The 26392-nt window shown below is 47.8% G+C and overlaps 1 protein-coding gene across 1 annotated transcript in view; it reads right to left on the reverse strand.

The window, feature by feature from the left end:
* Positions 1 to 26392, reverse strand: part of ADGRV1 (adhesion G protein-coupled receptor V1) — a 1128533-nt gene that overhangs the window by 236666 nt on the left and 865475 nt on the right. Inside the window, exon 84 of the mRNA XM_029573357.1 lies at positions 13872 to 13988. Within this exon, the coding sequence (XP_029429217.1) occupies positions 13872 to 13988 (117 nt within the window). The remainder of the gene's footprint in view (positions 1 to 13871; positions 13989 to 26392) is intronic.

Raw genomic sequence — 26392 nt, forward strand, 5'->3', positions numbered from 1 at the left:
AAGGTGAAACGCAGGAAGGTGACGTTCGCAAGAACTGACGTGGAATCCATGGCTGGAGTCACCACTTGCGGAAGCAGAGAGAAGTTTCAGGCTGAAAATGGCCCCAGAGCAAGCAGCAGGACAGTACAAGCAGGGACTAGGTTGGAAGAGACAAGATGAAGACAGATCTAGGCTGCCGGCGCCTCCTGCAAGTCGTACGAACCCAAGACCTGGAGTGTTGATATGGAGTACACTTAAATGGAACATACTCCCTGATGCTTGAGGACTCTTGACGTTGAAGATACTGGATGTGGAACCTGGGTGCAGGTGCCTCCTGCAGGTCGTAAGGAACCCAGGGAGATGAACCGACATCATAGTGGGAAGAACGGAGATGGTCTCTGGAACAACGGCAGGTGCCTCCTGAAGGTCATGAAGGTTCCAGGACGGGTTGGACTCGGAGATGATCTGGATGCAGGCGCCTCCTGCAGGTCGTGGGATCCAGAAAACTGTAGAGAAGAGAGACAAGCAGCAAAAGAAAAAAAATTGACTAAAGCTAGTATTAAATGTCCAGGAAACTGAGAGCGAAATTCTGGGCAAAATCAAGTTATCAGAGAGTCCAGAAACTAAGGCAAAAAATTATCTGTGCAGGGAACAAGTTGGAAAAATGTCCAGGAACTGAGGCAAAAATTTCAAGGCAAAAATCAAGGCCAACAAAATTGTCCATCACAGGCCCAGCTCACCGAGCTCATGGCCTTTGGATCCTGTTGCGGGAGCGCGCCCTCAGGCCCTGTTAGAAGCTCGGAGATGCGGTCCCATCTAAAGTAGGAAGTGAGCCCTTGGGCTGCGGCATGGCTCAGGGAGGAGCACCAAGACACATCGTGGGAGGTGAGCTGGTACGAGCACGGGTGGAGCAGGAGCGAGGCTGGAGCAAAGACAAGGCAAGGATTATCCAGAACAGGAACTAGGCAGGCTCAGACTTCCACTGGACCTACACGCACCAATGAGACCCAGCAACGCAATGCTGATCTTGAGAGTAGCCCTCCTGCCACTCGATAGCCCTTCCGTACCTGTCGCTAGGGAACGACAAGTGCGTGAGGCCAGACGGAGGCTGAGGGCAGGAATATAAAGACTCAAACAAAGACTCGGGATACTCGGAGAAATTAGATGAAGACTTGGATACTCAAGAGACTCAGACGAAGACTAGGAGACTCAGGAGACTCGGACAAAGACTTGCATTCTCAGGAGACTCGGACAAAGACTTGGATAGTCAGGAGACTCAGACAAGGATTCAAGAGATACAGAAGACTTGGACAAGGATCCAGGCGAAAGTACTGGGTGAGAACTGCATCGCAGCGCGCACTACACACCAATGAGACCCAGCAAAGCAATGCTGATCTCGAGAGTAGCCCTCCTGCCACTCGATAGCCCTTCCGTACCTGTCGCTAGGGAACGACAAGTGCGTGAGGTCAGAGGCTGAGGGCAGGAACATGAAGACTCAAACAAAGACTCGGGATACTCGGAGGAATTAGATGAAGACTTGGATACTCAGGAGATTCACACGAAGACTAGGATACTCAGGAGACTCGGACAAAGACTTGGATAGTCAGGAGACTCAGACAAGGATTCAAGAGATACAGAAGACTTGGACAAGGATCCAGGCAAAAGTACTAGGTGAGAACTGCATCACAGCGTGCAATACACAGCCGCCCATGGCAGATCGTGGACCACACTGAACGTGACGCAGACTCCAGGTGAAGATGTGGAACTTGAGACTGGAACATGGCAAAGATTCAATAGAGGCCTGAACCGAAGCATGCCCTACACAGCCACCTGTGGCTAGTCACGGTCCACGCTGGAGCAGAGCAGGTTCTGGCAGAGTCTTCGGCATGGATGGATGCAGACACAAGGAAACTCCATAGACTGGATACTCAGGAACAAGGCTTTAAAACAGAAGTCTCCCGGAGGCTTGTGCTGCAGATGAGAAGAAGGCTTTGTACCATGAGGCACCCTACACAGCCATCCCATGGGCTGGTCACGGACCACGACATGGCATGCCAAGAGAGGTGGACAGACGAGGGATCTGGGAACTGAAAGAAGAGAGCTGAAGATGAAACAGACGGAGTCAAGACAGGAACATCGGACATCAGGCACATGGAACATGGCACCTCAGGACACGGGACATCAGGGCACGGAACATCTCGAACATCAGGAACAGAATATAGGCGACGAGGGAGCTCCGACGAGGGACGAGACCAAGAACATCAAGGAGACGAGGTTCAGGAACACGAAGAACATGGAACGAAGATCCATCAAGGCACAGGAGACTAGAGATGTGAATCGGAACCGGAATCGGTTCGGATTCTGGTTCCGATTCACATGTGGTTTTTTTTTCATCGGGTCCGATCGCGGTTTTGTTTATCGGCTGCGCCCGAGCCGATAAACAAAAAACCCACCCCGACCCTTTAAAACTAATACCTTAGCTTCCCCCACCCTCCCGACCCCCCCAAAAACTTATCACAGGTACCTGGTGGTCCAGTGGGGGTCCCTGGAGCGATCTCCCGCTCCCGGGCCGTCGGCTGCCACTAATCAAAATGGCGCCAATGGCCCTTTGCCCTTACCATGTGACAGGGTATCTGTGCCATTGGCCGGACCCTGTCACATGGTAGGAGCAATGGATGGCCTGCGCCATCATTTGCTCCTACCATGTGACAAGGGCTGACCAATGGCACCGGTAGCCCCTGTGACATAGTAAGGGCAAAGGCTATTGGCGCCATTTTGATTACTGGCAGCCGATGGCCCGAGTGCAGGAGATTGCTCCCGGACCCCCGCTGGACCACCAGGGGCTTTTGGCAAGTCTTGGGGGACCCTCCTGACCCCCACAAGACTTGCCAAAAGTCCAGCGGGGGACCGGGAGCGACCTCCTGCATTCGGACCGTCGGCTGCCAGTATTCAAAATGGTGCCGATAGCCTTTGCCCTTACTATGTCACAGGGGCTACCGGTGCCATTGATCAGCCCCTGTCACATGGTAGGAGCACAAGATGGCGCCGGCCAGCCAGTGCTCCTACTATGTGACAGGGTCCGGCCAATGGCACAGATATCCTGTCACATGGTAAGGGCAAAGGGCCATCGGCGCCATTTTGATTAGTGGCAGCCGACGGCCCGGGAGCGGGAGATCGCTCCAGGGACCCACACTGGACCAACAGGTACCTGTAAAAAGTTTTTTGGGGGGTCGGGAGGGTGGGGGAAGCTAAGGGATTAGTTTTAAAGGGTCGGGTGGGTTTAGGGGTTATTTTTGTGTGCCGTTTTTCCCACCCTCCCCCAAAACGATGAGAACCCCCACGATCAATATTGTGGGGTTTTCCTATCGTTTTGGGGGAGCCCCCGATTTCTGACGATTTTGAAAATATTGTCCGATATTTTCAATCATCCGAAGCCAGATTCACATCCCTACAGGAGACCACGGAAGACCTGGAACGGAAGGAAAATCACAGACACTGTGCAAACCCGATCCAAAGGCAATGAAGAATGGCAGCAAGGCCCTTTTATAGGGTGAAGCAGACGAGGATGGATTACATAATCGATGAAGGCCGCGGGGCTTTTCCTGCCGCTGGCCCTTTAAATATCAAGGAGGGGTGCGCACCTGTGCCTTTGGGGAAGCCAGGAAGCAGCAGAGGTGCATCTGCAGCGTCCTGCCGCGTGGGAGGCCAGACTGAGAGTGGCGGCGACAGCCCTGCCGTGAAGAAAGAGCAGGCAGCAGCAGCGGCGGCTGCAGCAGCGGTGGCTTCAGCCACGAAGATGAAAGGAGGCATCGGGCTGGACAGCAGCGCTAGCACCGCAAAGGCCCCGACAAAGCAACGACCTCTGGAAGGTCGGTGGGGGACTGCCCGTGGCTCGCGGGCAGGACCACAACAGTACTCTCTATCAGAGGGTACCATCAAGCTAGGGTGAGATAACATGGTATAAATTTTGATCTTTGTGAGACTTTCCTCACTCCAAATAACGTCAAATCTTCACAGAGGTGTACTTTGCTGTTCGCAAGTCTCACTCAAATGAGAAACTGGCCCTAAACCCTAAAGCACTACCAGCACCTCACCTTACGCTATTAGATGGCCCTCCTATTGAGATATAAACAGCTGCACATTGTATGGTCTTCCCCAGAGGCTCTCTCCCCCCCACCCCCAACTTAATGCCAGGAAAAAAGGTGTAGTTAAAACCATGCCACACGCTAGCGTTATTATCACATGCGTTAACGCCATAACACATTTTGATGAATGATCCGGTCAGTCGGATCTTATCCAGATAAGAAGTGCGCCACTAACATACCTGTGTATTTTTACTTCTAATTTTAAAAACAAACGGAGATTTTACCCACCTAATTTACATACACATATATTTCCTGCAAGTCGGGTTTTATGCATGTAAGTCAGGAGATTTTCTAACATGCAATTACCAGTGTTACCAATTGGTCTACTAGCTCGCCTGGCCCATCTGCAGGTCATCAAGACCGTCCTGGCTCTTCAGCCTCAACTCCACCCATTTCACCCAAATCCCCCCACCCAGTCAGTGTTTCATTTTTAAGACATTTATGATCATTTACTCCAGATAAAGAGCATGTGTAAATATATGTGCGTAAACTGCCAAATCTATACGCATAAATCTCTTATAAAATAGCAATTTACACATATAAATGATGGACCTTCCTAGAAATATCCCTGGACCACCCTTTTATTTTTTGTTAATATACATGTAGGTTTCTAAAATAGCGTATGTGCGAGTATACTCTATTTACATCTGTGACCCTGGCTTCTTTTTCTCCCAAAAAAGGGTTGCTAACTAGATATTTTTCAAACAAGGGCAGTGGGAGGAGATTTGGGAATATAAGGCATCCCCCCTTAGCCCCCACCTTTTGGCAGGAAGCTTCACTGGGTTACAAATCCCTCTGGAGCATGCTCAGAATTGTTGCAACCATCCCTTCCCGATGGCTGCACTCCTCCTACCTCTCTCCTTTTGCTCCTCCTCTTGCTGTTAATAGATGCCTGGCTGCCGCGGCATCTGTCTGCCGTCCTCTCTGGCGTCCCCGGACCGGCTTGGGCACTGCCTCCCGCCATGCTCCGTCTGTACCTTAGGGCATGTGCGCCGCGCGGCCCTTGCTCTTATTTCCTACTTGGCGCAAATCTCAGGGGTGTCCCCCTGTGATGACATCATGCTGCCCAGATATTTAAAGCCTACACTGTTTGCTAGCCTTTGAGTTAGCAAGGGGAATTCTACGGATGGGATTCGCTCTCCGTACGCAGCTACTCTGCGTCCAATCTTCATTGGACTCTTAACGCTAACGGGGTACCCACTCCTCAGGGTCTCACTTGCTTTTCAGGTCACTATCAGGAAACCGGTACTCGCTCCTCGAGGGCCCATGTTCCCTGACTCGCTGCCTGCTCCTACCTTCTCTTCTGCCTGGAAGGATTCGCTATCTTCAACACCAGTGAGTACTACCACCTCCACCTCAGAGCTTTCCCTAGAACCAGGTACTCGCTCCTCGAGGGCCTGTCTCCGTTCCAGCCCTGGTGCCATCTCCTACGTGGAACCGCTGTGTGAGTACATCTCCTACAAGCCTCTCGGCTCTCAGGGGGGTTCAGGTACTCGCTCCTCGAGGGCCTGCTCTTCCTATCCTGGGGTTCTCCATACTGGGGCTTGTTCATATTCCACTGTACTCATTATTCTCAGTTTTTTCCACTACAGCACTGCTACCGGAGGAGTCACTGTTCCAGCGCTTGAGGGATACTAGCCCAGCCGGGCTACTTCAGCTACTCATCATTGCCACCTCTGGTGGCTACACAACATTGTTTAAATAAAGATCAATCTCTCTGTGTTTGTGTGTCCTCAGCTGAGCCCGACCTGTAGTCCCTCACGGGACTGCCCCCTGTGGGCGTGGTCAGCTGCCACAGTGTCCAAGGGTCCACCCAAACCTCACTAATTATAACAGATTGCTAACTCCATGGATCCATCACAGCCATTCCAGACTTGGATCCGGCACAGCCATTCCAGGCCTGGCCCTACGCACTGCTGAATTATAAGACGCATTGAATTATAAGACTCACTTCAGCGTTTCATCAGTTACAAGCACAGAAGACGCAAGGCGCTACTTCCAGTAATGAAGGACAGTTACCTGAGGTAACTATAAAGACTATGGTACCTTTGGCTGCTCCAGTTCATTTCTCTGGAGAGATTCAAAGAACCAGAGGATTTCTAAACCAATGCTGCATGCATTTCGCCTTGCAGCCTGCACACTTCCCCACAGCCTATGCCAAGACTACTTATATTCTATCTTATCTTGATGGAAGGGCCTTGTCTTGGGCTTCAACGCTGTGGGAACGTAAGGATCCAATCCTGCAGGATATTGATGGATTTATTGATTTATTTAAATCCGTATTTGATGATCCTGCTCGAGTGACTGTTGCTGGTTCTGACTTGGTGGACCTGAAGCAAGGCAACCAACCACTGGCTGATTTTGCAATAGAGTTCAAGACTCTTGCTACAGAATTATGCTGGGAACCTAGATGCCTGAAAACTCTCTTCTTCAGAGGTCTGAATACCTGTTTGAAGGACAAGCTCGTGAGATACCTTACTTGCTGGATGAACTAGTGGCCTTGGCTACTAGAATTGACCACCGGCTTCGTGATAAGGTGAAAGAACTCAAGCCTACTAAAGGACCAATTCAGAAGGAGACTCGTGCTAAACTTGCACTTTGGATGGTTCCAGCTGTACCTGTTGCCAGTGGAGAAGAACCAATGCAAATCGGTCGCAGACATTTGACTTCAAAAGAGAGAAGACTTCAAAAGAGACAGAGATTATGTATGTACTGTGGACAAACTGGTCACAATGTCCCAACATGCCCCATTCGTCCGGAAAACGGATGGGCCTGTCCTGAGGGGGACTATTCTTAGGCCTTACTGTCTTCTCCTCCACTCTCTCTACCAGTCTTCCTGACTTGCGGACCATCTACAATCCAAACTCTTGCCCTTGTGGATTCGGGGGCAGGAGGCAACTTTTTACTTCGACGCCTAGTGGAACATTTGAGGATTCCCCTCGTTACTTTAGAAGCTCAACTACTCTTGTCTTCCATCCATGGAAAGTCTTTGCCCGGTGATGTGACTTATCGCACCGAACCCAGTGACTCTTCGCACCAGTGCCCTCCATATGGAGACAATCCCCTTCTTTGTATTAGAGAAGGCCTTGCAACCTATCGTTCTGGGGTTACTCTGGTTCCAGTTGCATCAGCCTCAATTCAACTGGTCCTCCTTGGAACTCTCCCGCTGGGGCCCAGGTTGTCATGGCAGATGCCTCAAGGAAGTTTCTTCTGTTCTCTGCATGCCTACAACTCCAGTGATGGCAGGGCTGCCACCTCAATACGCGTCATTCAGTGATGTGTTTTCCAAAGAAGCTGCTGACATCCTCCCTCCACACAGATCTTACGACTGTGCCATTCGGCTGAAGCCAAAAACTAAACCTCCTAAGAGACGTGTCTATCCACTTTCTGCAATAGAGAATAAGGCTATGTCCGAGTACATTGAGGAGAATTTACACAAAGGTTTTATTAGACATTCGAAGTCGCCAGCCGGCACAGGACTCTTCTTTGTGGGGAAGAAGGACAGTACCTTACGTCCTGGTATCGACTATCGAGGTCTGAATGAGATTACGATTAAAGACCGCTACCCCCTGCCTTTAATGTCAGAGCTGTTTGACTGGCTTAAGGGAGCCAAGATATTTTCAAAACTTGACCTGAAGGGGGCCTACAACTTAGTCCGGATTCGCAGTGGCAATGAGTGGAAAATGGCTTTCAACACTCGAGACGGTCAATTTGAGTACTTGGTAATGCCTTTTGGCCTGTGCAACGCACCCGCCGTGTTCCAGAACATGATGAATGACATTCTGTGGGATTTGTTGTACATGAATGTCGTAGTGTATCTAGATGACATCCTGATATTTTCTCAGAATCTGTCTACTCATCTAGAAGACGTCAAGTAAGTTCTACTAAGACTCTGTGAACACAGACTCTACGCCAAGCTATCCAAGTGTGAATTCCATAAAGACTCCGTGCCTTTTCTTGTCTACATTGTGTCTAAAGATGGCTTCCAGATGGATCCCCCAAAATTAGAAAGTATCAAGAACTGGTCCCAAACTACCAGCCTGAAGGCCCTGAGACGATTTTGGGGGTTCACCAATTATTATTGAAGCTTTATAAAGAACTATTCTTATTTAACGGTGCCCTTGACTGCTATGACCCGTAAAGGGGCCAATGCTTCTAAATGGTCTGCGGAGGCCATTTCCGCATTCGAAGAATTAAAGACTGCCTTTTCCATGGAACCATGCCTACGTCATCCGGACGCCAACAAACCATTCATCCTAGAGGTCGACATCTCTGACGTCGGTGTGGGGGCTGTTCTGAGCCAGACTGGAGACTAAAAGTCCTTACGTCCCTGCTCTTTCTTCTCATGATGTTTCTCTCCGGCAGAGAAGAATTATGGGATCGGTGACAAAGAGCTCCTGGCTATTAAGTTGGCATTCGAGGAATGGCGGCCTTGGCTCGAAGGCACTCAACATCAAATTACCATATTTACGGACCATAAGAATCTAGAGTATCTCCGCCATGCGCAATGTCTTAACCACAGACAAGCTAGATGGTCCTTATTTTTCAACCGCTTTGACTTCGTGCTCAAATATCACCCCGGAGACAAGAATACCAGAGCTGATGCCCTATCACGCTCTTTCCTCTCAGAGGATATTCCAGAAGAGCCGCAGCACATAATCGACCCGAAGAAAGTCATCTTACTGGCTACTCATTCTGTGCCCGCTGGTAAGACCATTGTGCCAAAACGTCTCAGAAAGAAAGTGCTCTATTGGGCGCATGATTCCAAGCTGCCTGGGCATTCTGGTCAACGCCGTACTGTGCTGAAGCTACAGAAGTATTATTGGTGGCCAGCTATCAAGGAAGATTCACTCTCCTATGTGACAGCTTGTGCCAATTGTGCCAAGCACAAACCTACTTCTGGCCAACCGTGGGGATTGCTGCCACTGCTTCCAGCTCCGGAACAGCCCTGGACGCATATCGCTACTGATTTTGTAGTTGATCTACCCCTTTCTGGAGGTATGAATACCATCTGGGTCACAGTCGACCGCTTCAGCAAGATGGCCCATTTTGTGGCACTGCCTGGCTTACCTTCAGCCTCGGAACTTGCAAAGCTCTTCATAGTCCATATCTTCCACCTCCACGGCTTACCAAAACACATAGTCTCAGATCAAGGATCACAGTTCACGGCAAGATTCTGGAAGGCCCTGTGCAAACTCTTCGACATCTCTCTCAATTATATATCTGCCTATCATCCTCAATCTAATGGCCAAACAGAACGGATAAATAGGATCCTGAAACAGTTCATTCAGGCCTATGTGAGTTGCCATCAGAATAACTGGGCCGAACTGTTACGATGGGCTGAATTCGCCATTAATTCTCATCCAGCAACATCAACTGAATCAACACCATTGGAAGTGGTATATGGACATTCACCATCACTGCCACTTCCACTGAAGCTCTCAGTGATGTCTCCAGCAGCTCAATCCACTGCTGAAGAAATCCATCAATTATGGACTCAGACAAAAGCAATGCTACTCAAAGCGAGTAATCGAGCCAAAAGGTTCTATGATGCTCATCATTCCAAAGTGCCTGTCTTTCAACCTAGTGACAAAGTCTGCCTATCCACTAAGCACCTAAGACTGAAGTTACCCTCCTCTCGATTTGCTACTCGCTACATTGGACCATTTCCAATCCTCCAAATTCTTGGCAATGTTACCTACAGTCTGAAGTTACCACCTGGATTGAACATCCATAATGCTTTTTATGTTTCACGTTTGAAACCACTCATCATCAGTGAATTTTCTTCCAAATCTCTGAAACCGTCTTACATCAATGCAGAAGATGACCTAGAATACAAGGTTGAAGCCATTCTTGACATCCGCAAATGAGGCAAAACCAAGGAATACCTTCTATCTTGGGAAGGTTTTGGCCCCAAAGAAAATTCTTGGGAGCTTCTGGCTAATATCCTTGACAAAGAGATGCTCCATCAGTTGCAACCGCCCCTTCCCGACGGCTGCACTCCTCCTACCTCTCTCCTTTTGCTCCTCCTTTTGCTGTTAATAGATGCTTGGCTGCTGCGGCGTCTGTCTGCCGTCCTCTCCGGCGTCCCCGGACTGGCTTGGGCGCTGCTTCCCGCCATGCTCCATCTGTACCTTAGGGCGCATGCGCCGCATAGCCTTTGCTTTTATTTCCTACTTGGCGCAAATCTCAGGGGCGTCCCCCTGTGATGACGTCACGCTACCCGGATATTTAAAGCCTACACTGTTTGCTAGCCTTTGAGTTAGCAAGGGGAATTCTACGGATGGGATTCGCTCTTCGTACCCAGCTACTCTGCCTCCAGTCTTCATTGGACTCAACGCTAACGGGGTACCCGCTCCTCGGGGGCCTCACTTGCTTTTCAGGTCGCTATCAGGAAACCGGTACTCGCTCCTCGAGGGCCCATGTTCCCTGACTCGCTGCCTGCTCCTACCTTCTCTTCTGCCTGGAAGGATTCGCTATCTTGAACTCCAATGAGTACTACCATCTCCACCTCACTTTCCCTGGAACCAGGTACTCGCTCCTCGAGGGCCTGCTCTTCCTATCCTGGGGTTCTCCATACTGGGGCTTGTTCATATTCCAGTGTACTCATTATTCTCAGTTTTTTCCACTACAGCACTGCTACCGGAGGAGTCACTGTTCCAGCGCTTGAGGGATACTAGCCCAGCCGGGCTACTTCAGCTACTCATCACTGCTACCTCTTGTGGCTACACAACATTGTTTAAATAAAGATCAATCTCTCTGTGTTTGTGTGTCCTCAGCTGAGCCTGACCTGTGGCCCCTCACGGGACTGTCCCCCGTAGACATGGTCAGCTGCGACAGTGTCCAAGGGTCCACCCAAACCTCACTAATTATAAGAAGAATTTAGAGGGAAGGAGAGAGACGGTGTTGGAGAGCCATTTGGGGCTGATGCTTTGAGGAGAAGTATTTTTATGGAGGTCCCTGGCTAGCACCTCTGGCCTGGAAAAGAGAAGGATGGAGGTGCTATAGAGACTGATTTTTGGTACTGCAAAGTAGCCTAGATTTTATTTTATTAATTACACGCTATCCATAGCAGAAGTAAAGTTACGCGGTAGGGGACCCTGGTGCGTCTTTGTGGATGTAAACACTTATACGCAGACTTCGTGTTATAGACTCAGCTCACCCATGCCCTGCCCATACCTCACCCCTTTTTTGAACTTTGTGATTTGTATGCTACTAGCGTGGTTTTTAAAATCTGCTTGGCGCATGCCTGGCTGAGTCACACGTTTCTTTGAGCTTTGGCGTGACTAGCACTCTTAAAATCTGCCAGTAAGTTAGCCAGCTAACTCTGATATTCAGAGTTAACTAGATAACATAGCTGGCTATGTCTGTTTGGGCCAAAGACCGGTCCTAAAGTTAGGTGGTCATAGTTAACTAACTTTGCTATCCAGACTGTGTCTGAATATGGGTCTCTCAGCTTTTAGTGATTTTCGGAATATAACGTTTATACTTTGGCTATCTGCGGGTAAAGGCTCACATTACGGTTTTCCTTTCATTCACAGGCAGCGATGTGAACATTTAGCTGCAGATGCCTGAAGTATGAACTTTATACTTGGAAAATCGCTGAGGCTTCATTTAATTATTATGGCATCATACTGAAGGCTTCATAATGAATATTTAATCAGTTGAGAAGAGTATATATGGCTACACAAAAATGTTTTTCAGCTCATAGCATCCCACAATGTACTTATGGCATGCTATGGCAGGGCTGAGGAAATTAGCATATGTGATCTGCTTGTTTATGATGATGCACTTACATGCAATCTTTGGTGCCTTACACATAAATGAGCTGGTAGCTGCTTCAAAGAAAATCGGCAAGACCACCAATACTTTGTTGTCTCACAACCTGGATCTGTGTGACAAATACACAGGTCTAAGATTGACCAGTTGGAGATGGGAACCTCTAGTTTTGAATCCGGTATAATCTATAATTATTTGCCTATGCAAAACACCAGGGTGTACATGACAAGATGGCCAACTTAGGGTGGATATTATTTCGTGGACCATAATACAACTCTACCAACCCATTACTATGACCTTCAGGAGGTGTCTAGGTACAGTCAGTTAAGACCCAACCAAATTTGGCACATAATCCTTCAGAATAGGGGCCACAACAAGTGCCACAGCTAGAAGACTACCACTCACTGCTGTTCAAAGGAAAGGGCATTGACAATCCTCCACATAATGTATTGTGCAACCCAGAGGGAATTAGGATTTTAGTGATAATTAACTGTGTGTGTCTGTTTCAGTAAATACAAAAGAAGGGACAAAAAAACCCAAACATCACAGCACCACAAAATTAATGGACAAACAATATTGCATTACTGTTTTTTACTGAGGATGTGGAATACATACAAATCTCCTGCATTTTTCATCTTGTCTGTTTGAATCAAGTTAAATCCATATTGCTTTTAGGGTAAGTATCAAAGGATTGGGGATGGACTAATTGTTTCACATCAGCTGGGACATTTCACTGGTTCTAAGTTTGTGTTACAAGTTGTGCTTTTTGAACTTTAACTAAAGAATGCATATACACATCTAAAGTTTTTTTTTTAATGAGTTCACACAAGTGTTCTTTTAATGGAAATTATGATTAAAGAATATGGTGCTTTAAAAAATGATGCAATACTGGACTATGTATGAACTTGCATTTTTCACTTGTGTGCAGTTTTCATTGTTGCTAAGTCAGCAATATAGTATTTCAGTGAACTACTTATTGTTTGTCTCTCTTTCAGACCACGTGATACAACAACAAATGATGTTGCTCACTGGCCTATCTTTTACATATTGGATCAGCAAGCAGGCATATGAGAGACCATATGGTACCCACTTGGGACTGGTTTCCCAAGACATTCATGTTTATTGAATTCATTAGCATGGCATATACTGGGCTCAACTTGTCCCTGTTTTTCAGACAGAAAGTTGAACTAAAAAGCCCTTTTACCATAGTAATTCATTTGGATGGCAAAGATCTGGGATCATTGTCATGCATATAGCTCATGTGGGCTGCCTATCTGGATCTCTCTGTCATAGGCTTTCTGTTCAAAGGCACATCCATTATATGATCTAACATCATCCCTAGTCATAAATGAATGTGGAAATGGAGTCAAAAGAAGGTCAAAAGGCAAATGAAGGTATGGGCTTGTCACTTGAGAGAGTGGTGGTGCAAATTCTACATACTAAGTGCTCCAGCTTTTCTAGAAATTATGGTGTCCATCTGTTAGATGTGGGACAAGATTTGTTCAACAATACCATACAGGACTCACTCAAAGCATGCCAGTTGTAGATGTTACTGTTTTCTTTCAATGCAGCTTTATGGGAGAGCCTGGAGGAAGTTAGATCAACTATCCTGAACATGTGGCAGGTGCACTAGTTTGGAAGCCAACATGATGTACATATAGTTTGGATTATTCTAATCTTCTCTATATACAGCACTTTACCCTTGCCCACATTAAATTTCATCTGCCATTTAGATGCCCAGTCTTGCATGGTTCTCTTGCAATTTCTCACAATTGTCTCGTCATCTGACAACTTTGAATTTTGTGTTATCTGTGAATCTGATTATCTCCATCTTTACTCACTTTTCCAGTTCATTTATAAATATATTAAAAAGTATCAGTCCCAGTACAGATCCCTGGAGCACACCTCTATTTCTCCATTGAGAGTAATGATCTTTATTATAACACTGTGTGCTGGAGAGACACTGACCTGAATGAGCATCCAGCTGAACTGGCAAAGATAAAGGAAATGCGTGATGGAACCCAAAGCAGAGCAACTTTCCTCAGACAGCTCTCGACTTGCGTAGGCAGAGGTCAGAAAAGAAACCTGGAAGTAAGAAAAACATGAAGCTGATTTTAATTCTAAAGGAAAACAAATTCTAGCATGATTCAATATTCTATTTAGAAACACCCTATGTAAGGTGTGAAATATTACCCAGAAGTAGTAGCATATCAAATATTTTCTAAAACTGTCATTTGTAAAAATTAACAAGCAAACATTCTCTTGCATCAAAAGGGCTTCTGTATAGAGATACCACTCCTTACTCTGATTCATTGTCAAATGCAATCTGACATTCCTTTGCCATTAGAAAATCTGACCATTACGTGGTTTACTCCATTAGATTTTGACTTGTGTCTACTGTTTTACCCATACAAGTATTGTGCAGGAGGAGGACGCTTGGGCCGAGGTGGGGTTGACGCTACCCATAGGAGGGATCCTACAGGTCCCTACCGTCGGCAGGCGGAATGGGCTGACTAACGGAGGCCGGCTAGAACTTCGCCAATACCAGCCCTCGTTCCCCACGGGTTGAGCCTTTGGGTAACGGGGCCGGCTGGAGTTAGGTGGGCCTCCGTGTGTAGTTGTTGAAGAGGAGATGGAGAGGTCAGTCCAGAGGCAGCAACTGTAGAACTGGAGAGTATGTACTGGACGAGGTGGAGTTCTGGAGACCTGGGTGCCAATAGGAACCAAAGTCTGACAGGAGGCGCCCGAGCAAGAACAGGCTGAAGCCTGAAAGGCCAAGTCCAGGGCTCAGAAAATAGAGGCATCGTAGAACAAGCTGGAGTCAGGGCAGGCGGCAATCTGGGAGCCGTGGCAAGGCAACGCTGAAGTCAAGTTCAGGAGAGAATGAATGGCGTGGTCAGGCGATGCAGAAGTCTGGACAAGGAGATGATTAGTAGCGTGGTCAGGCAAAGCAGAGGTCTGGACTAGGGGATGATCAGTAGCATGATCAGGTGAAGTAGACATCTGGACTAGGAGATGATCAGTAGCGTGGTCAGGTGAAGCAGTGGTAGGGTCCAGGAGAAGATCAATAGCGTAGTCAGGCAAAGGAGTGGTCAGGTGCAGGAGATCAGTCCATAAGGATAACAAGGTAGCACGAACACAGGAATGAAGAAGACAAACCAGGAACAGGAACTTGCAGGGATCAGGAACCAGGAACACGAAGGAATCACCAGGAGGCAACAAAGCACACGATGAGTGTGGAGACCTGTTGCGAATGTGACTAACAGGAGCTAAGCCCGGTCTTATATACTGGAGCTTCAGCGACATCATCATCCGGGGCCACGGCCAAGTTCCTGCCGCAGGCTCTTTAAAGGAAACAGAGATGCGCGCACCTAGGGAGGCGCGCAGCGCTGGATGGCGGCGTCCCTCCACAGACCATGCAGAAAGGCCCGCTGCAGAGCAGAGGAGTCCGATTATAGAAACAGGAGCACCGGGGACGGCCTGAGGACGGAGCCAGTGGCCTACAGCCATGAGGGAAGTGGAGCCAGACGCTGGATTAGGCAGCAGAGGGTAAGAGGGCCTGACTGCGGCTGGCATATGCTGCTCCCCCCCCCCCCCCCCCTTGGAGTTCTTGGTTTGTCCGGATGGGCACGATGAAACTGGAGGAGGAGGTTTTTATCCAGGATATTACGAGCTGCTTCCCACAAATTCTCTTCTGGGCTGTACTCCACCACCACTCTTCCCACCAGCGGCCCCTATGGCAAAAATCAAGAACGTCATGAACCTTGTACATGGTGTCGGACTCCGCAACCAGCTGGGATGGTTCAGGAATCTTGCGCGAGGGCCAGGATAGGATTACTGGCTTCAGAAGTGACACATGGAATGTATTGTGAATACCCAAAGTTCGTGGCAGCCGAAGTTGGTATGTAACAGGTCCAATACGATGTGTCACTGGGAAAGGTCCAATATATCTAGGCGCGAATCTTTGGGAAGGCATCTTAAGACGAATGTATCGTATACTCAACCAGACTTTCTAGCCAGGGAGGAACTCAGGAGCAGAGCATCGATGAGTGTCCTCAGACTTCTTGGCTCGGGTTGCGGCTTGACATAGGCGAAGATTTGTCTGATTCCAGAGAACCTTGAGGGCATTTGCAGTAGCTTGCGCAGCAAGAGAAGGTACTTAGCGGTATAGGTAGAGGTGGTTGGGGCTGCTTACCATACACAATGGAGAAAGGCGACGTGCCTGTGGCAGCGGCAATATGGGAGTTGTGGGAGAACTCCACCCAAGGAAGGAGTTTGGACCAGTTGTCTTGTCGGTCGTTTATATAGGCGCAAAGAAAGCATTCAAAGAGCGATTCATACATTCAGCTTGTCCGTTGGCCTGTGGATGGTAAGCTGTGGGGAGGCTGATGTTGATGCCAAATTTACTTCAAAGAGCTCGACAGTAACAAACTGTGGACCTCTGTCCGAAACGATGTCCTTGGGTAAGCAGTGCAGATGAAATATGTGGAGGAAGAACAGGCGTGCCAATTCAGGGGCAGAAGGTAAGCCTGGCAATGGAACAAATGGGCCAATTTTGAAAACCTGTCGATGGTAACCCATATGACCGTATGACCCTTAGACGGTGGTAAGTCCACAATGATATTTCGGGGGGGCATGGGATGGACACTGTGGATCCATCAAGTCTAGAGGGTGTGAATAAAGAGGAGGCATTCAAACACTGCACGGAGCGGCAGTAGCCACAGAGGCATTCAAACACTGCACGGAGCGGCAGTAGCCACAGAGGAATTCACGGAGCGGGATGCCAGTGGCCAGTAGTTGGTGTTCCACCTTCACGGAGCGGAAGGATGGAGGGCTGCTATCTCAAAAAAAAAAATAAAATAAAATAAAAAACAGGGGTGGGTAAGAGTATGGGGTAAGGGTGTGGCCTGCTTGTTACAGCGGTTGCTACCCCTAATTGATTAGGGCTGGAGGGTACTGGAAGCCAATAGTAACAGGTGGGAGAGAAAAAAAGGGGAAAAAATGGATAAAGTGCGTAGCTTGCTGGGCAGACTAGATGGCCGTTTGGTCTTCTTCTGCCGTCATTTCTATGTTTCTATGTTTCATTTCTATGATATCCATGGAGAGATGTGTCCATGGTTCTTCAGGAGCTGGGAGTTGTTGGAGCAAACCCCAAGGTCGACAGACTGGGGGTTTCTGTTGAGCGCAGGTATTGCAGGAATCGACGTAAGCTCTTACTTCAGAGACCATAGTGGGCCACCAGAAGAAATGCTGAAGTAGAGCTAGAGTTCATGCTCACCCTGGGTGGCCAGCAAACTTAGAATCATGAGCTCATCGGAGAACTCTTTCACAGAGGCGACGGGGCACGGCAGTCTTCCCAGCTGGGACTGGGTGAGTCGCAGACAAGAAGATACAAGTTGGGTCAATGATATGACCGGGTTCTTCAGGAGTAACTTTGGGTTCGAAGGAACGAGATAGGGCATTGGCCCAGAGATTCTTTTCAGCTGAGCGATACCAAAGTTCCATCGGGCTTGATGGGCGTTGAGACGCTGGGCATGACTCAGGTGTTCAAGGTTCTTATGATCAGTAAATATCGTGAATTTGTGCTGAGCGCCCTCTAACCAAGGGCACCATTCCTCCAAGGCTAATTTTATAGCCAGTAATTTTCTGTCTCCAATACTATAGTTTTGTTCTGCAGGGGAGAACTTGTGAGAATAGAACGTTGGCTCAAGACCGCCCCAGTCCCAATAGCAGAGGCGTCCACTTCAACCAGGAAGGGGCGGTTCGGGTCAGGATGATGTACAAGAGGTCTCTGAAGATCTCATTAATCATCCGTTGAAATCCTGCTGGAGCATTACAAAGGCTGAAGGGCATCAACAGATATTTGTAATGCCCGTCCCTGGTGTTAAAGTCTGTTTTCTGGAAATCTTTGGGACGGATGCATACCAAGTTGTAGGCTCCATGTAGATCTAATTGGTAAAGATGGAGGCTCCTTGTAGACGGTCAAACAGTTCTGAGATCAAGGGCAACGGATACTTGTCTTTACGAGTGATGGCATTCAAGCCGCGGTAATCAATACATGGCCTTAAGGATCCGTCTTTCTTCGTGACGAAGAAAAATCCCGCTCCGGCGGGAGAAGTTCAAGGTTGAATGAACCCTTTAGCTAGGTTCTCTCGGATATACTCCGACATAGCTTTAGTCTCTGGTAGTGACAGAGGATAAGTCCGCCCTCAGAGAGGCGTAGTTCCAGGCAAGGGCTCAATGGAACAGTCAAAACTCTGAAGAGGTGGAAGGATGTCTGCCTTCTACTTTGAGAAGATATCTTCAAAGTCTACATAGGGAGCTGGAATGCCAGAGGAGGTGGTAGCCAAGGGAACTGTAGGAGGCGATTCCACCTTTTTCATGCAGGACTGATGGCAATCTAGACTCCACTCAACCAGCTGGAGCGACCCCCAGTCAAACTGGGGGGAATGACGTTGGAGCCAGGGGAGGATTGACCTATCGGGGGATCGGGCTTTCCCGGTGGGCTGGGGGAAAGCCCGGTGGGCTCAACCGCGTGGCTAATCGTCTCTTGCAGCCTGCACTCAGCCCAGTGACATCCATCAATTCAAGGTAGGTGGCAAATTGGCGATTGCAGCCTCACAGGCCCATTGAAGTAATAATAGTATATTCCCCCCCCCCCCCCGAAGCAGGGCCGACACAGGTGGTAGCTGGTAGCTGTACCTAGCCAGCCCCTGCCGGAGAAATAAAAATCGTGGCTGGCGGAGGCCGAAGAAGATGGGCCAGCGCCTCCCAGACAGCCCCCGTGGGAGACCAAGCCCGCGAGGGCCGAAAAAATGAAGATGGGCGCCACCCAGCCAGCCCCCGCTGGAGACCAAGCAGCGGGGGTCGAAGAAATAAAAATTGTGGCCAGCAGGGGTGACAAAATGAAGATGGGTGCCGGCGGGGGCCAAAGAAGTGAACACCGGAGCTGCTAGCTGCCGCCGGAGACCAGCTGTTCAGCTGGGGGCCTTAGATCGGCAGAGTGCTTCTGTGTGTGTGTGTGTGTGTGTATGTGAGAAAGGAATGGTGCTTCTGTGTGTGTTTGTGTGTGTGTGTGAAAGGAATGGTGCTTCTGTGTGTGTGTGTGTGTGTGTGTGTGTGTGTGTGAAAGGAATGGTGCTTCTGAGTGTGTTTGTGTTTGTGTGTGTGTGTGTGAAAGGAATGATGCTTCTGAGTGTGTGTGTGTGTGTGAGTCAGGGAGGGTGCTTGTGTGAGTCAGTGTGTGTGTGTGAGTCAGGGAGGGTGCTTGTGTGAGTCAATGCGTGTGTGCGAGAGAGAGATGGAGCATGTTTTTGGCTGGCTTGTGGCTGTGAGAGAGAGGGCATGTGTGTGATTGAAATCCTGTGTGTAAGTAAGGGGAGCGAGAGCATTGTGTGATTGAGAGAGACTGGCTAGAGAGGCGACGTGTGTATTTGTGAGACTGATCAGGGAGATGACTGGTGGTATGTGTGTGCTTGTGTGTGTGAGAGAGAGATACTGGTTGGGGAGATGATTGGTGTGTGAGAGACAGAAATTGGTCTTGAGGGTGTGACTGGTGTGTGTGAGAGAGAGAGAGAAGAGACTGGTTGTGGTCCCTAAGGAAGAGGACCATGAGGACCGCTTCAGCAGCTACTGCTACTTCTGGTGTGGCCTGCAAGGGAAAGAAGTAGGAGAACTGCTGGAGAGGGTAAGTAAACGTGGCTTTTTAAGTTCATTTTTCTTGACTGACTACCATTTTAATTATTGGGTAGTATGTGATGTATCTGCTGTTTGAAATATTTTATTGGTGTTTGGTAAAGGTTTCAAAATTTGCTAGAGTCTTTAATTATTGGATATTCTATTCATCAGCTGTTTTAAAATTATTGTATTAGTATGATTTTATAATTATGATTCATGATTTATATATCTTGATTTTATTGATTGTTTTATGAAGAAAGGTGACATTTTTGTTTTTCCATTGTTGCACTGTATAGAGTCTGGTGTGATACGTTTTACAGTTTAGTTTTTGTCTGCGCATTTCTATTTATACTTTATGTGGCTTTATTCTGTATTTGGTGAGAGTTTGTGTTCCGCATGCAAAGACTGAGATGAAGCATTCTTTTAGCATGTGGTTTTCTCTGTAGGGATGTGTAGTAGCTTGGCCTGTTCTGTTTTCCTGATAGGAGGTATATTGATATTTTAGATTCTGGTGTAATATTTGTGGTATTCTTTTTCATAGGTGGGGTTGTTATTCTTTGAGTTTTGGCAAATAGTACTGTGATATGGGAGGACCATGCTGAAATATAAGGGTGTGTACATATATATGTAAATTATATTGTATATGTAATTGGGTACCCATGGGCCAGTATGGAGAAAAATCCCCTGGGCCACTATTTTCCCTCAATCCGCCCCTGGTTGGAGCCAAGGTAGTCCCAGGACTACCGGATGAATCGATTTTTCCTGAACAAGAAGTTGATTTCTTCAACATGGAGGGCACCAGTGAGGAGACAAACTGGCTCTGTAGTCAGGGATATCCGGCCAGGTAATGGCTCACCATAAATTGATGCAATACTCAAGGAGGTTTCCAAGGAATGGGTATCAATACCCAATAGCTGAAGTAGATCCTTGAGAATAAAATTTCCTCCTGCTCCGGAGTCAACCAGAGCAAGGACTGGGAAGGACCAGGAGTCCCAGGTCAGAGTAACTGGTAAGGACAACTGAGGGGCCGGTGAAGTAGCGCCCAGGTTCAGCACCTCTACTGAACTTAGGCCTGGTAGTTTCCCAGATGGACTGGGCAGGACTAAAGACAGTGGCCTGATGCTCCACAGTACAAACACAGGCCTGATTGTCTCTGCCGGAGGCACTCTTCCGGGGAAAGCCACCCACGACCCAACTGCATGGGTTCTTCCACTTTGGCCACAAGATGGGCCCTTCCTGTGGCAGAGCTGGTGGTCGGTGGTGAGAGGCAGCCTATGCGAGTGGGCCTTCTGGGCATCTGATCTCCCCGATGGTGCTCTTGGAGATGATGGCACAAGATGGCACCGGCCGTCCATTGCTCCTACCATGTGACAGAGGCCGACCAATGGCACCGGAAGCCCCTGTGACATAGTAAGGGCAAAGGCTATCGGCGCCATTTTGAATACCGGCAGCCGACGGTGTGAGTGCAGTAGATGGCTCCCGGACCCCCACTGGACCACCAGGGAGTTTTGGCAAGTCTTGGGGGGTCAGGAGGGTGGGGAGTTATAGTTAATTAAATTTTAGCCAGGAAACGAATAAGAATGGAACGCATGAATGGATCGGGGTCCCCCCTTGCCGAATGCAACGTATCTGCCCCCCCAACGAATACGAATACAGAATGTAACGTATGCGGTCCCTCTGCACATCCCTAAAGGACAACCATTGGCATCTTTGCAATTGATAAGGACAAAATTACATGCATTGTTTAGGAAAGTCTCAAGGAATAAAACATATACTAGACAAACCTACATGAGAGACAGAGTCCTCTATTCCATCCTGATCGGTTTATATTTCAAGTTCTTTCTGCAGTGCACATTTCTGTTAACTGTGCTGATTCAAGTCAAAGATGGTTACATTAAATAGTTATACCTTTGTATTAGAAAAAGATAATGATTGTGAAAAACAATGATGTATATGAGTTTTCAAGAACAAACAGATTCCTTCCTTAGCTATGTCTGAATACCTTGTATGTGTGCTATTTCATACATACATACGCAGCCTTTCTACGATAATTAGTAAACCATAAGAATGCAAAAAAGCTCATTGACAACATTGTTCATTTGCAACATGGAAGGCTTGTTACTCACGAATCTACCACTAGTGAGGATGTGCCCACAGGCTTAACTATTTTCTCTGTGCAAACATTTATTATACTGTAAGAAGCCTGCACAGTAACAAAGGCTAAATTTGAAGATTTTAAAAGGTTCTTTACTTCCAAAAAATCTCCTAAAATAACATCACGGAAGTTATGAGGCAAAACTTGAAACATTTGAAAATTGCCTAGAATATGTTAAGGAGCATGCAGCTGAAACAGTAAGGGGTAGATTTTCAAACCGCGCGATTTGGCCTACTTTTGCTGGCGCATCAGGCGCAAGCAAAAGTACGCTGGATTTTAGTAGATACGCGCGGAGCCGCGCGTATCCGCTAAAATCCGGGATCGGCGCGCGCAAGGCTATGGATTCTGTATAGCCGGCGCGCGCCGAGCCGCGCAGCCTACCTCCGTTCCCTCCGAGGCCGCTCCGAAATCGGAGCGGCCTCGGAGGGAACGTTTTTTGCCCTCCCCTCACCTTCCCCTCCCTTCCCCTACCTAACCCACCCGCCCGGCCCTGTCTAAACCCCATCCTTACCTTTGTCGGGGGATTTACGCCTCCCAGAGGGAGGCGTAAATCCCCGCGCGCCGGGACGCGACCTGGGGGCGGGTACGGAGGGCGCGGCCACGCCCCCGGACCGCCCCGGGCCGTAACCACGCCCCCGGACCCGCCCCCAAAACGCTGCCGACACGCCCCCTAAACGCCGCGACGACCGGGCCCGCCCCCGACACGCCCCCCTCGGAGAACCCCGGGACTTACGCGAGTCCCGGGGTCTGCGTGCACCGGTGAGCCTATGTAAAATAGGCTCACCGGTCGTTCAGCCGGGGTCCGGAACCCTCGCTGAACGACCTCCTGCAGTCGATCTCCTGCCGGCGCCATTTTCCGTACGGAAAACGATTCGCGGCAGGAAATCGCTCACGGACCCCCGCTGGACCCCCAGGAACTTTTGGCCAGCTTGGGGGGGCCTCCTGACCCCCACAAGACTTGCCAAAAGTCCAGCGGGGGTCCGGAACGACCTCCTGCGTCGAATCGTTTTGGTCTATGGCCGCCGCCATTTTGCGGCAGCCATTTTGCAAAATGGCGCCGGCTGAAGACTACACGATTTAGTGTGCCGCTTTTCCTGCTCTCCCCCTTCCCCCGATTTAGCTACGGACCGCCGCTACGGAGGTAATTTAAGGCTACGGACCCCCAGGTAATTTAAGGCATGGGGGGGGGGTTCGGGAGGGTGGGGGATTTAATTTAAAGGGTCGGGGTGGGTTTTAAAGGGTTTTAGTGTGCCGTGTTTTAGTGTGCCGCTGGACCCCCAGGTAATTTAAGGCATTTGGGGGGGGGTTCGGGAGGGTGCGGGATTTAATTTAAAGGGTCGGGGGTGGGTTTTAGGGTGTTTTAGTGTGCCGGTTTTCCTGCCCTCCCCCTTCCCCCGATTTACGATTTTTTGACGATAAATCGGGGGAATTGGTATTGTATCGTGGCCCTAACGATTTTTGATGATTTAAAATATATCGGACGATATTTTAAATCGTCAAAAAACGATTCACATCAATACTTTTTTGAGATGCGGCGACCAGAATTGCACACAGTATTCAAGGTGCGGTCTCACCATGGAGCGATACAGATGCATTATGATATTTTGCGTTTTATTCACTATTCCCTTTCTAATAATTCCCAACAATCTGTTTGCTTTTTTGACTGCAGCAGCACACTGAACCAACGAATTTGATGTGTTATCTACTATGACGCCTAGATCTCTTTCTTGGGTTGTAGTACCTAATATGGAACCCAACATTGTGAAACTATAGATTGGGTTATTTTTCCCTATATGCATCACCTTGCACTTATCCACATTAAATTTCATCTGCCATTTGGATGCCCAATTTTCCAGTCTTACAAGGTCTTCCTGCAATTTATCACAATCTGCTTGTGATTTAACTACTCTGAACAATTTTGTGTCATCTGCAAATTTGATTATCTCACTCGTATTTCTTTCCAGATCATTTATAAATATATTGAAAAGTAAGGGTCCCAATACAAATCCCTGAGGCACTCCACTGCACACTCCCTTCTGCTGAGAAAATTGTCCATTTAATCCTACTCTCTGTTTCCTGTCTTTTAGCCAGTTTGCAATCCACGAAAGGACATCGCCACCTATCCCATGACTTTTTACTTTCCTAGAAGCCCCTCATGAGGAACTGTCAAATGCCTTCTGAAAATCCAACTATACTACATCTACCGCTTCACCTTTATCCACATGTTTATTAACTCCTTCAAACAAGTGAAGTAAATTTGTGAGGCAAGACTTGCCTTGGGTAAAGCCATGCTGACTTTGTGCCATTAAACCATGTCTTTCTATATGTTCTGTGATTTTGATGTTTAGAACACTTTCCACTATTTTTCCTGGCACTGAAGTCAGGCTAACCGGTCTTTAGTTTCCCGGATCACCCCTGGAGCCCTTTTTAAATATTGGGGTTACATTTGCTATCCTCCAGTCTTCAGGTACAATGGATGATTTTAATGATAGGTTACAAGTTTTTACTAATAGGACTGAAATTTCATTTTTTAGTTCCTTCAGAACTCTGGGGTGTACACCATCTGGTCCAGGTGATTTACTACTCTTCAGTTTGTCAATCAGGTCTACCATATCTTCTAGGTTCACCGTGATTTGATTCAGTCCATCTGAATCATTACCCATGAAAACCTTCTCCAGTATGGTTACCTCCCCAATATCCTCTTCAGTAAACACCGAAGCAAAGAAATCATTTAATCTTTCCGCAATGGCCTTATCTTCTCTAACGGTCCAACTGACTCCCTCACAGGCTTTCTGCTTCGGATATATTTAAAAAAGATTTTACTGTGAGTTTTTGCCTCTACAGCCAACTTCTTTTCAAATTCTCTCTTAGCCTGTCTTATCAATGTCTTACATTTAACTTGCCAACGTTTATGCTTTATCCTATTTTCTTCTGTTGGATCCTTCTTCCAATTTTTGAATGAAGATCTTTTGGCTAAAATAGCTTCTTTCACCTCCCCTTTTAACCATGCCGGTAATCGTTTTGCCTTCTTTCCACCTTTCTTAATGTGTGGAATACATCTGGACTGTGCTTCTAGAATGGTATTTTTTAACAATGACCACGCCTCTTAGACATTTTTTACTCTTGTAGCTGCTCCTTTCAGTTTTTTTCTAACAATGTTTCTCATTTTATCAAAGTTTCCCTTTTGAAAGATTAGCACGAGAGCCATGGATTTGCACACTGTTCCTCTTCCAGTCATTAAATCAAATTTGATCATATTATGATCACTATTGCCAAGCGGCCCCACCACCATTACCTCTCTCACCAAGTCCTGTGCTCTACTGAGAATTAGATCTAAAAATGCTCCCTCTCATCGGTTTCTGAACCAATTGCTCCATAAAGCTATCATTTATTCCATCCAGGAACGTTATCTCTCTAGCGTGTCCCGATGATACATTTACCCAGTCAATATTGGGGTAATTGAAGTCTCCCATTATTACCGCACTACCAATTTGGTTAGCTTCCCTAATTTCTCTTAGCATTTCACTGTCCGTCTCACCAGCTTGACCAGGTGGACGGTAGTATACTCCTATCACTATAGTCTTCCCCGACACACAAGGGATTTCTACCCCTAAAGATTCAATTTTATATTTAGTCTTATGCATGATGTTTATCCTGTTGGACTCTATGCCATGCCAGACATAAAGCGCCACACCGCCTCCCGGGTGCTCCTCTCTGAAATTGCGATATAATTTGTACCCTGGTATAGCACTGTCCCATTGGTTATCCTCTTTCCACCATGTCTCTGAGATGCCAATTAAGTCTATGTCATCATTCACTGTTATACATTCTAATTCTCCCATCTTACTTCTTAGACTTCTGGCATTAGCATACAAACATTTCAAAGTTTGTTTTTTGTTTGCATTTTCATTCTGCTTTTTAATTGATAGGGATAAGTTAGAATTTTTTAGCTCAGGTGAGTTTGTAGTTACAGGCTCTTGGACTACTTTTCTTATTATTGGAACCTCACTGTCGGGATGCCCTAATTCTAATGCATCATTAGTATCCTTTATCTCTCTTCGAACCATGCGCAGCTGAGCAACTGTCGGCTTTCCCCTTTGTTCTAGTTTAAAAGCTGCTCTATCTCCTTTTTAAACGTTAGTGCCAACAGTCTGGTTCCACCCTGGTTAAGGTGGAGCCGATCCCTTTGGAAGAGACTCCCCCTTCCCCAAAAGGTTCCCCAGTTCCTAACAAAACTGAATCCCTCTTCCTTGCACCATCGTCTCATCCACGCATTGAGACCCCGGAGCTCTGCCTGCCTCTGGTGACCTGCACATGGAACAGGGAGCATTTCAGAGAATGCTACCCTGGAGGTTCTGGATTTAAGCTTTCTACCTAAGAACCTAAATTTGGCTTCCAGAACCTCCTTCCCTCATTTTCCTATGTCGTTGGTGCCCACATGTACCACGACAGCCGGCTCCTCCCCAGCACTGTCTGAAATCCTATCTAATTGACGCATGAGGTCCGCCACCTTCGCACCAGGTAGTCATGTTACCAGGCGATCCTCACGTCCACCAGCCACCCAGCTATCTACATTCCTAATAATCGAATCACCAACTATGACGGCCGACCTAACCCTTCCCTCCTGGGCAGTAGGCCTTGGGGAGATATCCTCAGT

Source organism: Rhinatrema bivittatum, chromosome 1 (genome assembly GCF_901001135.1).
Source record: "Rhinatrema bivittatum chromosome 1, aRhiBiv1.1, whole genome shotgun sequence".
NCBI classification, from domain to species: Eukaryota; Metazoa; Chordata; class Amphibia; order Gymnophiona; family Rhinatrematidae; genus Rhinatrema; species Rhinatrema bivittatum.